Source organism: Myxocyprinus asiaticus, chromosome 25, assembly GCF_019703515.2.
Source record: "Myxocyprinus asiaticus isolate MX2 ecotype Aquarium Trade chromosome 25, UBuf_Myxa_2, whole genome shotgun sequence".
In the NCBI taxonomy this organism is placed as follows: domain Eukaryota; kingdom Metazoa; phylum Chordata; class Actinopteri; order Cypriniformes; family Catostomidae; genus Myxocyprinus; species Myxocyprinus asiaticus.
Window position 1 is genome coordinate 29,664,658 of NC_059368.1, and position 18,314 is coordinate 29,682,971.

The 18,314-nt window shown below is 38.0% G+C and overlaps 1 protein-coding gene across 2 annotated transcripts; it reads right to left on the reverse strand.

Annotated features, from left to right (window-relative positions):
• Positions 1-208: 208 nt before the first annotated feature.
• Positions 209-15,563, reverse strand: LOC127415727 (transmembrane protein 205-like). Of its 2 annotated transcripts, none has more exons than XM_051654581.1 (4): positions 12,406-12,697; positions 11,093-11,240; positions 10,778-10,941; positions 209-3,254 (listed from the first exon to the last, which is right to left on the reverse strand). In XM_051654581.1, the coding sequence occupies exons 2-4, from the start codon at positions 11,190-11,192 to the stop codon at positions 2,952-2,954; spliced, it is 567 nt and encodes a 188-aa protein (XP_051510541.1). In that variant the 5' UTR covers positions 11,193-11,240; positions 12,406-12,697; the 3' UTR covers positions 209-2,951. The 2 variants fall into 2 exon arrangements, with proteins under 2 accessions (XP_051510541.1, XP_051510540.1); XM_051654580.1 differs by lacking the exon at positions 12,406-12,697 and adding an exon at positions 12,709-15,563 and having other exon boundaries at positions 215-3,254.
• Positions 15,564-18,314: the final 2,751 nt, after the last annotated feature.

The following is an 18,314-nucleotide window of genomic DNA, read 5'->3' on the forward strand; positions in this document are numbered from 1 at the left end:
TACAGCGTAGCTTGGTACTAGATCATATATTTTAGCATGGCTGGAACACTGCATTAACCAATCAGCATTCAGGACCAGAACGATTCTTTTAATAAAATAACGCAAACCTATAACCACAAACTGTTCAACACATTTCTATTGTACTGTAGTTCTGAGAAAACATGGAACGTTTGTTGATACATTTAATGTTTACATTTAGATTCCAGTAAAATATTCTCAATTACAGTGTTCTTGACTTCATTTTACATTCACATATTAAATAAATATTACAGGTTCAATAGAAGTAAAGCTCAATTTACAGCATGTGTGGCATAATGTTGATTACCACAAAAATGTGTAACCCAGATGTTTGCTTTTTTAAAAGAAGGGGCAAGTGAAAATACATTTTTGTGGTGATCAGTATTATGCTACAAATGCTGTCAATTGAGCTTAATTTGTATTGAACTCTCAATATTCTTTAAACAAAACATAAGAATTTATATACAGTTTCATACATTTATTAAAAATAAACATGTCACCCCTTTCCATTAGGCAGCACAATAATAAATAAATAGCTTTACATTGGTTACAGGTTTAGACAGTATGTAAGTTGTCTACTTTTCATTCAGATAGTAAACCTTTTAATGCAAAATTTCTTCATCTTCTAAAATCATACCCAGAAAGGGAATGACACTTCAGCTAACAATTCCTGGAGATTCAGTAACAGTATAAGACGCAAAAATACTAAATACAACTATAAACATGGAGTCACTTGAGTGGTCATACAGTAGCTGCCATTTCATTTGCATTCATTAGATGTAGTTCAGTCATGACAACTCTTGGAAAGGTTTAGCATGTTAATGTTGGTATAACATGTTGATAGCCTTTTGGTCTTGGCAGAGTCGATCTGTTACACTGCTGCAGTTGCAGAGCAAGTTCAAAGAATTGCTACTACTATAACATACACAGACTGATGTGTTAAGCATGTGGACGTGCTACGGCACAATTAGACATAAATACACAATCCCCATGTAACAGATCTAGACAGGTGGCACAGGTGGAGGAGGAGGCTTTCATTGAAAAACTGCACTGCAATAATACAGGCTTCTCTGCAACTGAGCAATTCAAATGCCAGACAAAGAGAGAGTATATGAGGTGACTGGCTACCCGATTACATGTCAAAGGACCTCTCAGCTTACACCATGCAAACCGATTAGCTTAACATTTCACATGTGAGTTGATTGATAAGAAGTTCAAAGGACCAAGTTTCATGCCAGAACTTTAGTCTTTTAATCCCTAATTAAAGGGACAAACCCAAAGCCTCACCAGCAACATCAAGGACAATTTTTTATGTCATACAACAGAAAACGCCCTGGAGGATAACTCTACACAACACACCTTAACTGTTATGAATACATAAAGATTACGGGATGTAGTGAGAAAACCATGGACACAGATAGAAAGAAAGAACAAGTGCAAAGTGACTGAATACCGATGGAACATTCCAAAGCAAGGTGTAGCGGCCCACAAATAAATGCACATTTGATGACTACGATGCTTGTTAGCCACACTACGTCTCGCACACACCCAGGCAGTCCGGTTTACTGTTGTTTAGCACATGCGAAAGGCAAAGGCACAGCATGCAAAAGTGGCCAAACAGGAGAGAAACTGGTTTATGTTGGCTGACAACAAAGATCAATGTGATGCATATAGATAGAGTGCAATTAAATGTTTTGACAGCAAATTAATTCATTTTTAAAAAGTTGTACTGTACATAATTCATAAATCAGGCTAACACACACACATATACAGAATATATACATACAACTACACTGCATACATTGTCAATCTCAGTAAAAAAAAAACAACAAAAAAAATATGAATGTGTTAGTGAGGCAGCTGGGAGCAAACTGAACAAAACATGCATGACCACATTATGTAGAGCAACTAACAGTGCTGAGACACCATTTAAGCCTTAACTTAATTTAACTAGTTGTCCACCACAGATTCCAACTTCTCTGAGGTTTTAGTGAGCTGACTATGCCTCAGCATTCTATTAGACCGTCAGCGCGGTAAACTCCCGAGAAGTTGCGTTTCTTAATTCTTCCAAGTTAAACACCATTGCTATAGCCATCAAAGCAGCACCTTCAATTTCAAGACAACTTCTGTAAGACTTCAATTACCTGCTGTGATCAATGTGAGGACTATTATATTTTTGTGCAATAAAAAACGTTGTTGGTCTATGTACAAGCAGACGAACGTCTTTGGCCATTGCATGGCATCTCATACTGCTTTTGCAGTATCTCGCTCCATGAACGTAGTGTTCTTAAGACGGCACGTCAAGTCACTTTTATAACGCGTCAGAAGACTGCATATTCATTGCATTTCTTACACCATGTCCAGAACATGGACTCTCTCGAAACTTTTAGTGAGGACATTCGGAGTCCAAAAATGATGTCTATATAGGCGGCAGCTCTCTTGGTTTTGAGACTGAGCCACGGTGTTCAAAACTGCAAAAGCTTCCAATCGAGCATGGAGACTCTCTAAACGTGGAAAATCTCCCTGTACATTGAATATCTCATATATTTTAATTGTTTTGTTGAAAGAATGAGGTTTCTTTTATTTCAAGAAAACACATTTGTGACATAAGCATTTCTAGAAGGTTTTCATAGCTTAATAAATAGCCCTTAGTAATTCCACTTCTTAAATTTGTTTTAGTTTACAACTTTTTCTGATTCATCAACCATGCAAAGATGTAACAGCTTCCAATTTAAATGAGCAGCCATTGTCCACAACATAAAAACTACATACAATACAATACAGATCCAAGTTTAAAAAGACACAATCCATAATAATGGTGACCAGATATGTCCGAGGTAACCCAGATCCTGAAGGTAGGTCATCACTGCTGGAGACACACAGACACAAATTGAGGGTTTTGTACTGCATTGAGAGAGTATAACTTCAGGCGATCAGAGTGTGGTGAGGTTCTCTGCCAGGTAATATAGGCTGTATCCATTACATACAATACAGCAGAGGTTACAAAGGGAGGACAGCAGGTGATAAAGCCATAGCCGACCACTCAGCCTTTTATACTTGGGGTCTGTCTCACAGAGCTTGGCGTAGGCTTCCCGATTGGACGAGAGTCCAATGTCCTGACCCAGCCCGCATGCCTGCTCAATCAGGTGCATGTCTGCCATAATTTCCGAGGTCATCTGACCCAACCACTGGGCATTCACTGCCGCCACAGACACGCAGATGAAATAAATGAAGATCTGAGGAAAAATCAGAAAGCATATGGTATCAAAATGTTTTTTTTTTTTATTATTATTTTTATTTAGCATCCACCTTCTTCCATAAAGTTTAAAGGAATAGTTCACCCAAAAATGATCACTCTCTCATCATTTACTCACCCATTTACTCATCAAACTCATGACATTTTTTCTTCTGTAGAACACAAATGAAGATATTTTGATGGAGATGAATAGGCTATAGCTATACAATGCAAATGCATCAAGTGCGAGGACAAGTAATCGAACTTCAAATCACGATCGCATCTAGGAGACAACAATGTTAAAGGTGCTGTAAGCGATTTTTATTTATGGAAAAGTATGCAAACAATTGTCCTACTCCCTTAAAGATATTAATGAAATAAGTGTCCAGAGATATCTCACCGGTCTCTGCGACAGCTGTAGACTTTATAAACAGCAAACAAAAATGTGTCCGCAAACCGCGGACATTGACACTTTTCGCCGGTCAATCATTTTGCTCGTTCTCTTAGTGTTGAATTTGAATCGGATCATTGAGGCTACAATTCATTAAATGTTTGTAAGTTGAGGGCGCTGTTGTGCCACTGCTGAATTTGACAGCCACAGGAACAAACAATGCTGCTCTTTATCTTTGGAGGGTGGGGTTTTGGAGTGAGGGGGCATGGCTAATTCAACGGCTCAGTCAGGTGAAAGCTTCAGAATGCTAAAATCGCTTAAAGCACCTTTAAGATTTAAAGATAAAAGGAGTTACATTTTGGTCTGTTTCTCACCCAAAACCGATTGGATCACTTTGGAAGACATGGATTAAACCACTTGAGTTGAATGGGATACTTTAATGTTGCCTTCATGTGCTTTTTGGAGCTTGGATGTGTTGGACACCACTGACTTGCATTGTATGGATATAAACACATTATATCTCTATCAAAACATCTTTGTGCTCTGCAGAAGAAAGTAAGTATAAGGGTGAATAAATAATGGGAGAATTATAATTCTTGAGTGAACTATACCTCTAAGTAACATCTTTTTACATATGTGTGAACCAGGGGCATTATGTACATATTTTTTGAGGAGGAACAAAGGGGCAGTCCTGGCTCATTGGTGTCCTACGTGAGAAAAGATGTGAAAAACAAAAAACAAAACAACTTCGTAGTCTGAGTAAAAATAAATAATTTTCAGTATAGCAGGCAAGAGGACCTGGGTTAAAATCCCAACCTAATTGTAACTTAAAAAAAAGCAAAATTGTAAATAAACTTGACAGTCAGTGATCAGCATGCTGAAGGGTTTGATTTTAGATCCCCACACCGGTCTAAAGAGGGGGGAGTGAAGGGGTTAATATTTGAGTATGCGTTTACTCTTACAAGTTATATCTCATCTTATATCATCCTCATTTATTGTTATTATATTAATAAATTTTTTATCTTCCTTTTACAATAAGGTGCAAGTAACATGTATGTCATCTGAGGGGTGACTGAGTGTCTGATTTATATCAGGAATGCAATAACACTGATTATTCATTCAGCCCGGCTCCGGGAGAATATGCACTTATATTTTACTGCATTTATTCACAAACATATGTATCTGTTATAATTATTACATAATTAATCAACCATTCTATAACCATTTGATTCTATTTTTATCCAATCATTATTAATTGAATGAGAGAAAGAGACATTTTAGTTGTGATTTTATTGTCATATTAGGTGACTATGTGCATTAGTAGGCCTTATCACCTAGATATCACAAAGAGACTGTGTCTGTTCCCTGAACTACCAAACACAAAACCCTCACTAAATCATTTAGAAAAAACTGATTAAGGTCAAACTTGAACAAAACAAAAAAATTAAAGATAAACATCATATAAAGATAGGGCTACTAAACATTAGATCTTATTCTACCAAAGCACTAATTGTAAATGAAATTATTACAGATCATAGTTTGGATGTGCTCTGTTTGACTGAAACCTGGCTTAAACCGGATGAATATATTAGTTTATGAATCTGAATTATGAAAATGAATCAACTCCCCCAGGTTACTGTTACAAACATGAGCCTCGTTTGAAGGGTCGAGGAGGAGGTGTTGCTACAATTTATAGTGAAGTTTTAGGTTTTACTCAGAGGACAGGATATAAATTTAAGTCTTTTGAACTAATAATGCTTAATACGACACCATCAAATATGAATAAAAAACCTCTGTCATCTTTTGCCCTTGCTACAGTATATAGATCACCTGGGCCTTATTTGGATTTCCTTGGTGAATTTGCAAATTTTTTATCAGATCTTGTAGTTAATGTAGATAGAGCTTTAATTGTTGGTGACATCAACATTCACATAGATAATGAAAATGACACATTGGAATTAGCATTTATCGATATTCTCAACTCTCTTGGAGTCAGACAAAATGTAACAGGACCAACTCATCACCATAATCATACGCTAGATTTAATTCTGTCATATGGAGTTGATGTTGATACTATAGAAATTCTATCGCAGAGCGATGACATCTCAGATCAGCTAATGTTACTCAATCTAGACCACGCTATCGTTCAGGTAGAACTATTCTTTCGACCACTAAAGATAACTTCACTAATAATCTTCCAGATCTATCTCATACATTCAGTAAACCCCAAAGTCTAGAAGAACTTGATGAAATAACAGAAAATATAAATACAGTCATCTCTAGCACTCTTGATAGTGCCGCCCCCTTCGATTAAAGAAAATTAAAGAAAAAAGCCCTGCACCATGGTAAAATGATCACACTCATGCTCTCAAGAGAGCTGTTCGGAAAATGGAGAGCAAGTGGAAGAATACAAAATTAGAGGTATTTCGCTGTGCATGGAAGGATAGTGTCTGTAGCTACAGACAGGCACTAAAAGCTGCCAGGTCAGCATATTTTAGCAAACTTACAGAAAATTCACAACAATCCTAGGTGTTTATTTAGTACTGTGGCAAATTGGTTAGGAATAAAGCCTCGACTGAACCAGATATTCTGTCGCAGCACAAGAGTAATGACTTCATGAATTTCTTTACTAATAAAATTGAAATAATCAGAAATAAAACTGGAATTATCTGTCACAGTACCTCAGAAAACAGTGTCTCATAATTTTCCTCATGTGCAACTTCAATCCTTCGCTGTCATAGGTCATGAAGAGCTAACAAAACTTATGGAAACATCAAAAGCCACAACATGTATGTTCGATCCAATACCAACTAAGCTCTTAAAAGAGGTATTCCCTGTAATCTCAGAACCTCTTCTTAATATTATTAACTCCTCGCTATCCTCAGGACATGTCCCAAGAAACTTTAAAATGGCAGTTATTAAACCGCTTATTAAGAAGCCACAACTTGATCCTGGAGAACTGGCTAATTATAGACCGATTTTAAATACTAGAAAAGATAGTATCCTCCTAACTATGTTCATTTCTACAGAGAAATAGTATATATGAACAATTTCGGTCAGGATTTAGGCCTCATCACAGTACAGAGACCGCACTTATCAGAGTTACAAATGACTCTTATCATCTGATCGCAGCTGCATTTCACTTCTAGTGCTTTAAGATCTTAGTGATGCATTCAACACGATAGATCACAACATTCTCTTGAATAGGCTTCAGAATTATGTTGGTATTTGTGGAGTTGCAATAGCATGGTTTAGGTCCTATTTAGCAGACCGCTACCACTTTGTCTATGTAAATGAGGAATTGTCAAACCAAACAAAAGTATGGAGTGCCACAGGGATCAGTTTTAGGGCCTCTGCTTTTCTCCTTGTATATGCTTCCCCTGGAAGATATTAGGAATCGTGGAATAAGTTTACACTGTTATACCAACGACACCCAACTTTATATTTCTTCAAAACCTGATGAGATTTCACAATTCTCCAAATTAGCAGAGTGTATCAATGAAATAAAAGATTGGATGGCCAGAAATTTCCTTCTACTCAATTCCAACAAAACAGAGGTACTAATTATTGGACCAAAAACCTCTAAAAACAAGCCGCTAATATATAATTTGACTCTTGATGAATGTACCATTACATCGTCTTCAACAGCGAAGAACTTATTTTATACCAATCTGTCCTTTGAAAATCAAATTTCCAATGTTTGTAGAACAGCATTCTTCCACCTGAGAAATATTGCTAAATTACGACACATGCTCTCTGTTGCTGATGCCAAAAAAGTAATTAATGCGTTCATGACCTCAAGACTAGATTATTGTAATGCATTACTGGGAGGATGTCCAGCAAGTTCAATAAATAAACTTTAATTGGTTCAAAATGCAGCTGCAAGAGTGCTGACTAGAACCAAGAAATATGATCATATTAGCACCATTTTATCGTCGTTACATTGGCTACCTGTTAAATTTCATATTAATTTTAAAATTCTGTTATCTACGTACAAAGCTTTTAATGGTCTAGCTCCGCAGTACTTAAGTGACCTTCTACCATGCTATATTCTGTTACGATCATTACGATCGCAAAATTCTGGCCTGTTAATAGTTCCTAGAATATCAAAATCCACAAAAGGAGGTAGATTCTTTTCATATTTGGCTCCTAAACTATGGAATAGTCTCCCTAACACTGTTCGAGATGCAGACACACTCACTCAGTTTAAGTCTAGACTAAAGACTCATCTATTTAGCCAGGCATATACCCAATTTATCCATCAACTCACAATTAGGATGCCTTAGTTAGGTCTGCCGGAACCAGAAACAATGATCATGATCTATAACTCTGCAATAAACTGAATGGCATCTATGCTAATATTATTTTATTTGTTTCCCTTTCTCAACCTCGGGACTCCTATCCTGAGGTCACCAGAACCGGACAGATCCAGCTCCATTCCTGCTTGGTGTTGGACTCCACTGCTACGTATCTCTGAGTGATGACGACTAATAGCAGCCGGTGCCAGCCAAACATCACTTCAGTCTATTACGATGGACTTCAGAGGATGAACTGATGCCAGCTCCAACCATAAGACATGGGATACATCATATGCCATTGCCTGAACCTTGGATTTATGATAGACCTCACCGAAATTACCGGCCAGGTTGAACTGCGATGCACCTCACTGATCTCTGCCTGCATCACCTTGGTCTAATGATGAACTACACTCTTGAAATGGAATACACAGACTAATCAATGAATTGCCAACAAAATCCTTTATCAGCCAACTAACAAGGACAATTGCATCTATGTGAACATTTGTAGTTAATCCAGGATGAACTTCAAAGACATTAGTCATTAATCTTACAGTTCATACAAAATCTTTGTTTAAACACTGACCCTTAACACTTACTTAGTTTACTCAATTTAAACCATGACTTGCACTGCACATAAATAACTAATATTGGCATTATATTCATGACTGTTTAGCCAGAGGGGAACTGGCCCCCACAGTGAGCTTGGTTTCTCCCAAGGTTATTTTTCTCCATTAACCAACATCTTATGGAGTTTTGTGTTCCTTGCCACAGTAGCCTTCAGCTTGCTCACTGGGGTTATTAATACAATTATTATTTAATTACTTATTTTTAAACACAATTCACAATCGTATTTTATCAAACTACACAATGATGACTCTAAAACTTTATAGATATTACAGTTTCATTTTCAGTTAATGCATGATCTTCTGTAAAGCTGCTTTGAAACGATGTGTGCTGTGAAGGCGCTATACAAATAAAAATGACTTGACTTGTGTATGCTCTTTGTTGTGCTCTGTCTTAATTTTCTGCAGATGGTGAAAAGAAAAACTGCATTCCACCAAAGTTAGGGAGACGACCTCCAGTCCTGGGAAATAGATAACACCTATTCAGTGTTTGGATTGTTTATGGTGCCCTGTAACCTGTGACATCTGCACATAAATTCTGTAAAACCAATGATGGGAACTTGATTAATGTTATGGCTAACGAATGATTGTTTGCACGAAAGTGGAAACAGACCATATTTGTAAAGTGCTAAGATGTTTGAAGTGACCTATCAGAATCTTAGAAAGTGTACTGTGGCACCTCTAATTCAATTTGCATATGACTATAATTGCCTGTGAACATTTTTGAATGGTAACTCTCTTTCCATTCCTTTCCTTTTGTCTTGTATTTCTTTCTCTTTTGGCTTTGAGAGGTTTCTTCTTTTTCATCTGTATTACTGTAGTCCGACTGTCGCTCAAATGACTCTTATGAGGCAGTTCATTTGAATCAACAACAAAATCATTGCCAGGCAGGCGTACCGGCTCACTGGCTACCTTCCAAAAGAATCATTCTTATCTGCCGGTTCTTTAAAATGAATAAAAAATAAATAAATACTGAACCGCAAGTCATTAATTTCATCATGTCCAGCTCAAAATGAACCAAGAACTGTTACTATGTTTGTGTACTTAAAGAAATAGTTCAACCAGAAATGAAAAATTCTCTCATCATTTACTCACCCTAATGCATCCCAAATGTGTATGACTTCTTTCTTCTGCAGAACACAAACAAAGAATATTTCAGCTCTGTAGGTCCATACAATGCAAGATAATGGTGGCCAGAACTTTGAAGCTCAAAAAGCACATAAAAGCAGGATAAAAAATAATCTATAAGAATCCAGTGGTTTAATCCATGTCTTCAGAAGCAATCCAATCGGTTTTGGGTGAGACCAGACCAAAATATAACTACTACACTACACAGCTTGACATCAGCAGTCTCCTTGGCAATCATGATTCCAAGCTCAATTAAAGCGCCATCAAGTGCTCTGTGCATGCGTCAAGTACTAAGAAGTGTAATCAAGCTTTAAATCATGATCGTGCCTAGAGACAGCAATGGCAAGATGTACAGTGAAAAAGGAGTTATATTTTGGTCTGTTCTCACCCAAAACCAATTGGATCACTTCAGAAGGGATGGATTTAACCACTGGAGTCATTTTTATCACTTTTATGCTGCCTTAATGTGCTTTTTGAAGCTTCAAAATGTTGGTCACCATTCACTTGCATTGTATGAACCAACAGAGCTGAAATTTTCTTCTAGAAATATTCATCTGTGATCTGCAGAAGAAAGAAAGTCAAACACATCTGGGACATATACACACACACACACACACTTTTTGCAAGAATCTGTTAAAATGTTAAATCATCTCATCATTAACAGGTAACAGGATGCTGAGGGCAGTACATCCAATAGAAATTGCATTACTTGATTCTAAACATTTCTTCTTCAAGAGAACTAAAAGAATCGTTAAGCAACGTTAATCGCTTAATTAATGTTGCTTTGACATTTTGATAATGATTCCTTTTGTGTTCCACAGGAGAAAAAATTAGAAAGCGTTAAGCGACACAAGGGTGGGATGGTGATCACAAAATTTTCAGATGAAAGCAAATGATCTGTGGAAAGTGTGATTTGATTGGACTGACCAAATTTAGACATGTGAGCGTGTGATTTCTGCAACAGTATTTAAGTCAAAAAACTTACTGTACATACAAACATTTCAATCTGTTTTGGAAGATGCATTCAAAATCCATTTGGCTCATAGGCACAGTGCTTCTGCTGGGAACATTATGTTCCAAGTACCTGGAAAGCCTCTCTGTCATCCATCAGGTCGCTGGGGTGATACATGGCAAAGATAGTGAGGTTGAAGAAAGCACAGGCTGAGCCGATATGCAGGTAAAACGGGAAGAGCCGGCTCTGGATGAAGCCAAATGTGTGCCGGTTTAGATGGTTGTCCATCACAAAGCCTGAATAAAACAAAGTCATAAATAATAAATTCAGTGAACCTTAAGCACTTTGCAGATCACTTATAAAACTTATTCAGAACTAAATTAGGCTACGCCCCACAACTAATTCTATGAAAAAGGGTTTGAAATTTTAGTGTTACCACAAGCTTACCTGATATGAAGGTGACCCATATCTGCATTCCCCAGAAGATGGAGAGGAAGATGAGATGGAGGAGTTTCGCAGTGACAGGAGGATCCCGGTCTGTAGGCATCGTCACAGGCCGGGTACACTGTCTTTTCAACTCCTTTACACAATTTCACTGTTTTAATGTGCAACACAAAAATGCACAGATAATTTTACTTTGTCATTGGCCTTTTTCATACATTCATACATTTGTTTTGCAGTATGTAAAGATCAGAAAAGTTAATGTCATACACATGTCTTAAAGGAATAGCTCCCAAAAAGAAAAATTCTCTGATCATTTATTCACCCTCAAGCCATCCCAGATGTGTATGACTTTCTTACTTCTGCTGAACACAAACGAAGATATTTAGAAAAAATATCTCAACTCTGTAGGTCCATACAATGCAAGTGAATGGTGACCAAAGTCTTAAAGCTCCAAAAAGCACATAAAGGCAGCATAAAAGTAATCCATATAACTCCAATGGTTAAATCCAGAGAAAATATGATAGGTGTGGGAGAGAAACAGATCAACATTTAGGTCCTTTTTTCCTATAAATTCTCCTCCCTGTCCAGTGGGTTGGCGAAAAATTTTATTTGCCCAAAAAACAAAAAAAGAACTCTTATAGGAAGAGATTGCATAGGAGGGCTGGTGAATGCGGACATCTATAGTAAAACTGGACTTAAATATTGATCTGTTTCTCACCCACATATATCATATTACTTCTGAAGACATGGATTTAACCACTGGAGTCTTATGGATTAATTTTATGCTGCCTTTATGTGCTTTTTGGAGCTTCAAAGTTCTAGCCAACATTCACCTGCACTGAATGGACCTACAGAACTAAAATATTCTTCTAAAAATCTTCATTTGCGTTCTGCAGAAGAAAGAAAGTCATACACATCTGGAACGTCATGAGGATGAGTTAATGAAGAGAGAATATTACTTTTTTAGGTGAACTATCCCTTTAAGGCTGGTGAAGTCATGTAGCATACTTGATGTGATGTACACTACAGATCACACCCAGGGTTATAAACAACAGAGGTGGAGGTGCTCACCTTTCACCTACATGTGTATGAGTGCATACTATAATAGAACAAACGTCCCTAAATAAGATCTACCACACCAAATATAAATCTGATGCACTGACTGACTGAGTGTAGTACGGTGGGAGAGCAGAGTAACATGACTAAGTTACAAAGACAACGTCAATAAAATTAACATCAAGTGTGTCTCTCGAAAATAAACAGGTTTGTTTCACTAACACCATGTCCAGAACAAGGCAGTCTCTGACTCTGCTTACCTAGACATGCTACACGCGCCTGTGATGCCCAAAATGCTGTCTATGTAGGCAGCTCGCTAGGTTTTGAGACACAGAAACAGTAACCAAAACTTCCGATGAAGCGAAGCGACTTTTTCCAACAGCATAAAATCCCTTTGATTTTTGAAGTGGCACCAATTTGCAGACAGACAAGCTCACGTGAAAGATAAACAATCAACGGTGTTTTCATTTGTGTAGCGTCATGTGAAAGTTGCACGCTGGTTGTAGGTCATGAAATACTTTTTTATCTTTTCAGCGAATGCTACATGCTGTTGGTTTACTCACCGGACTGTCACCCGCGGCTGTAATTCGTCGGTGGCCGGTTACGCGTCACTGCCCGTGGCACACCATGACTGTACGATAAATGAGTAACCGGTACGATTTACTTTGCTGCAGTACGCAAGCTGTGTTCTTTCTACAGGCAGTAAAGACTAGACAAAGGGCGTGGCTTGTGCGTTAGGGGGCGTGATTTATACGTGATTATGAGGATCAACGAAAATTAACATTCTGTCATCATTTACTCACCCTTATGTTGTTCCAAACGTGTATGTCTTTGAATCTCTTCCTCCTTGGATCACAAAATGAGTTATTTATAGCAGAATATCCATGCTGCTGCTATTATGCCGGGTTCACACATCCTCCGTGAGCGGGGCGTGAGCCGCACGTTTTCGTTTCGGTGCCTATATTATCAGATAACACCGTTCCCCCTGCAAGTGCAGCAGTGAGGATAGTTTTGCCGTTGAGCCTATTTTTGCCACGGCTCACGCTCAGCTCAGCGGCTCTGGGTGCCGTTCAACACTAAAATAATCAGGAGATTATAGAAAAGACACAAAAGCAAATCAATCAGTAGTAGACACGGCCAATGTGAGTGGCGCCGCTCACGCCACGCCCACGGAAGATGTGTGAACCTGTCGTTATACACCTAAAGTCAATGGTGACCACGAGTTAAAGGGATTGATTGCCCAAAAATTTGAATTCTGTCATCATTTAATGACCCTTTATGTGTTACAAACCCATATGACTTCCTTTCTTCTATGTAATACATAAGATGTTATGTACTATATGGTGTATGTTGGCCTCAGTCTTCTTTTACATACAATGAAAGTGAATGGTGATTGAGGCTGTAATTCTGTAATATCTCCTTTTGAGCTGAAACGGCTGCTGCGTTATGCCAAACGGTCCGCGTCTGGCTGAAGAGGTCAGAAAATCAGCGCCATGATATGCTGAAGGGGATCCTCTCCCCCTCCACTCAGTACTTTTTTTATGCATGTCATTTTAGACTTAAACTAACATCTGATGGTGTGGATGCAGCATCATTCAAATGCAAACCTCAGTAACCAAGGCCGTTGTAAAAGTTCACTATTCACAGTCAACCATGTTTAATTTAATCCATGAGTGAGTGTCCAATAACTGGGTGGTTACTGAGATTGAGCAAGTAGTAGGCATTTATGGTTGGTCAAGTGATCTTAACATGGCAGCCCCCATGAGAAGACCCTCTCCATGTAGAATAAAACAGCTTTCATATGGTAACTGATATGACTGGAGTCTTTATATCATGTGAGTGGTCATGATTTTATACATACGTTTCAAAATCTCAATTTATTTTTTATTAAGTACAACTTTGCTGCATGTTCCTTTAATGTTTTATATTTGTTTTGAATTCCCCTCTTTCTTAGGTGAGAAAAAAAATGCATAAAATTGGCCCTATCTGGAACCCGTGCGGCCAGGTTATTCTTTATACAGTATACAGATGTTTTCTCTGTGTGTTTATCATTATTATTTAAAAACTCCTCTCATTATTTACTGAAATACATTTAAATATCACAGAAAATAAGCACAACATTCACTCTCACAGTCTCTTCACAGGGCATGTTCAAACTAGTGGATTAATTAGTGCACAACATGCCACTGGTCTGTGATTAATGGGTGTGAATGAGCAAAGGACAGGGTGATTCTCTGGTGTGCTTTCTCCATTGTTGTCTCGCTGCTTTGCTCGCAATTGTTCAGGGCAAAAGATTAGAGCAATTACCATGTACAACCGAAGAAGAACAAAATTAGTGGTTCCCAGAGATGAACTGGGAGCACTGGGGATTGCACAAAAGCTCAATGGGGTTAAGATCCAAAACACTCTTTTCCAATTATCTGTTGTCCAATGTCTGTGTTTGTTTACCCACTCTAACCATTGCTTTTTGTTTTTCTGTTTCAAAAGTGGCTTTTTCTTTGCAATTCTTCCCATAAGGCCTGCACCCCTGAGTCTTCTCTTTACTGTTGTACATGAAACTGGTGTTGAGTGGGTAGATTTCAATGAAGCTGTCAGCTGAGGACATGTGAGGCGTCTATTTCTCAAACTAGAGACTCTGATGTAATTTCCTCTTGTTTAGTTGTACATCTGGCCTTCCACATCTCTTTCTGTCCTTGTTAGAGCCAGTTGTCCTTTGTCTTTGAAGACTGTAATGTACACCTTTGTATGAAATCTTCAGTTTTTTGGAAGTTTCAAGCTCTGTATAGCCTTCATTCCTCCAAACAATGATTGACTGATGAGTTTCTAGAGAAAGCCGTTTCTTTTTTTGCCATTTTTGACCTAATATTGACCTTAAGACATGCCGGTCTATTGTATACTGTGGCAACTCAAAAACAAACACAATGTTAAGCTTCATTTAATGAACCAAATAGCTTTCAACTGTGTTTGATATAATGGCAAGTGATTTTCTAGCACCAAATTAGCAATTTAGCATGATTACTCAAGTATAAGGTGTTGGAGTGATGGCTGCTGGAAATGGGGCCTGTCCAGATTTGATGGTGCAGTTTTTTACATCAGTAATGTCCTGACTATACTTTGTGATCAGTTAAATGCCACTTTGGTGAATTAAAGTACCAATTACCAAAACAGTAAAATCTGTACATTATTCCAAACTTTTGGCCACCAGTGTATATATATATGTACTATATATACACCGATCAGACACAACATTCTGAGATGATATTCTTCTCACCACAATTGTACAGAGCGGTTATCTGAGTTACCGTAGACTTTTGTCAGTTCGAACCAGTCTGGTCATTCTCTGTTGACCTCTCTCATCAACAAGGCGTTTCCGTCCACAGAACTGCTGATCACTGGATGTCAGTGTGACTTCTAGTTATAGCTGGAGTAGGAGAACATATTTTAACATCAAAAACATTACACACATCACCTTTAGGCTGTATTCCTTTTTCTCAAATAGACAAGCATTTTTGAAGTCAGCAAAAATGTAAAAAAAAAAAAAAAAAATCCACTTAAAGCATATAAACTCAAGTCCCCATTAAATGTATGACCACACTGTGTCCTATAGACAAAGGTTTTATGGTTTTGTTTATTGATCTACAGTGGCATGCAAAAGTTTGGATACCCCTGGTCAAAATTTCTGTTGCTGTGAATAGTTAAGTGAGTAGAAGATGAACTGATCTCCAAAAGGCATGAAGTTAAAGATGAAACATTCTTTTCAACATTTTAAGCAATATTAGTGTATTATTTTTATTTTGTACAATTTTAGAGTGAAAAAAAGGAAAGGAGCACCATGCAAAAGTTTGGGCACCCCAAGAGATTTGAGCTCTCAGATAATTTTACCAAGGTCTCAGACCTTAATTAGCTTGTTAGGGCTATGGCTTGTTCACAATCATCGTTTGGAAAGGCCAGGTGATGCAAATTTCAAAGCTTTATACATACTCTGACTCCTCAAATCTTGTGCCAACAATCAGCAGCCATGGGCTCCTCTAAGCAGCTGCCTCTAGCACTCTGAAAATTAAAATAATTGATGCCCACAAAGCAGGAGAAGGCTATAAGAAGATAGCAAAGTGTTTTCAGGTAGCCTTTTCCTCAGTTCATAATGTCATTAAGAAATGGCAGTTAACAGGAACAGTGGAGTTCAAGTTGAGGTCTGGAAGACCAAGAAAACATTCAGAGCCAGCAAATTCTGGAAGCAAACATCACACCATCTGTAAAAAAGCTGAAGATGAAAAGAGGATTGCTCCTACAACAGGATAATGATCATAAACACACCTCAAAATCCACAATGGACTACCTCAAGAGGCGCAAGCTGAAGGTTTTGCCATGGCCCTCACCGTCCCCCGACCTAAACATCATCAAAAATCTGTGGATAGACCTCAAAAGAGCAGTGCATGCAAGACGGCCCAACAATCTCACAGAGCTAGAAGCCTTTTGCAAGGAATAATGGGCGAAAATCCACCAAACAAAAATTGAAAGAGACTTAGCTGGCTACAAAAAGCTTTTACAAGCTGTAATACTTGCCAGGGGTGTTACTAAGTACTGACCAGGCAGGGTGCCCAAACTTTTGCTTCGGGCCCTTTTTTTTTTTTTTTTTTTTTGAAACTGTAAAATATGAATATAAAAAAGTAGAATTGCTTAAAATATTAAAGAAATGTGTCATCTTTAACTTTAGGCCTTTTGGAAATCAGGCCATTTTTTGCACATTTAGCTATTCACAGCAACAGAAATTTTGTTTATATACACCTTAGCCAAATACTTTTAAACTCAGTTTTCCACAATTAACAATTTAATCGTAGAAAACATTCCCTGTCTTAGGTCAGTTAGGATCACTACTTTATTTTAAGAATGTGAAATGTCAGAATAATAGTAGAGAGAATGATTTATTTCAGCTTTTATTTCTTTCATCACATTCCCAGTGGGTCAGAAGTTTACATATACTTTGTTAGTATTTGGTAGCATTGCCTTTAAACTGTTTAACTTGGGTCAAACATTTTGGGTAGCCTTCCACAAGCTTCTCACAATAAGTTGCTGGAATTTTGGCCCATTCCTCCAGACAGAACTGGTGAAACTGAGTCAGGTTTGTAGGCCTCCTTGCTCGCACATGCTTTTTCAGTTCTGCCCACATATTTTCTATCAGATTGAGGTCAGGGCTTTGTGATGGCCACTCAAATACATTGCCTTTGTTGTCCTTAAGCCATTTTGCCACAACTTTGGAGGTATGCTTGAGGTCACTACCCATTTACGACCGAGCGGTAACTTCCTGGCTGTCGTCTTGAGATGTTGCTTCAATATATCCACAAGATTTTAATTCCTCATGATGCCATCTATTTTGTGAAGTGCACCAGTCCCTCCTGCAGCAAAGCACCCCCACAACCTGATACTGCCACCCCCATGCTTCACGGTTGGGATGGTGTTCTTCGGCTTACAAGCCTCATCCTTTTTCCTCCAAACATAACGATTGTCATTATGACCAAACAGTTCAATTTTTGTTTCATCAGACCAGAGGACATTTCTCCAAAAAGTAAGATCTTTGTCCCCATGTGCACTTGCAAACTGTAGTCTGGCTTTTTTATGGCTGTTTTGGAGCAGTGGCTTCTTCCTTGCTCAGTACTATGGCTGTGTGGTCCGTGGTGTTTATATTTGCATACTATTGTTTGTACAGATGAACGTGGTACCTTCAGGCGTTTGGAAATTGCTCCCAAGGATGATCCAGACTTGTGGATGTCCACAATTGTTTTTTTTCTGAGGTCTTGGCTGATTTCTTTTGATTTTCCCATGATGTCAAGCAAAGAGGCACCGAGTGTGAAGGTAGGCCTTAAAATACATCCACAGGTACACCTCCAATTCAGTCCTATCAGAAGCTAACTGGCTAATTGTCTAAAGGCTTGATATAATTTTCTGGAATTTTCCAAGCTGCTTAAAGGTACAGTTAACTTAGTGTATGTAAACTTCTGACCCACTGGAATTGTGATATAGTCAATTAAAAGTGAAACAATCTGTCTGTAAACAATTGTTGGAAAAATTACTCGTGTCATGCTCAAAGTAGATGTACTAAACGACTTGCCAAAACTATAGTTTGCTAATATGAAATCTGTGGAGTGGTTAAAAAAATTAGTTTTAATGACTT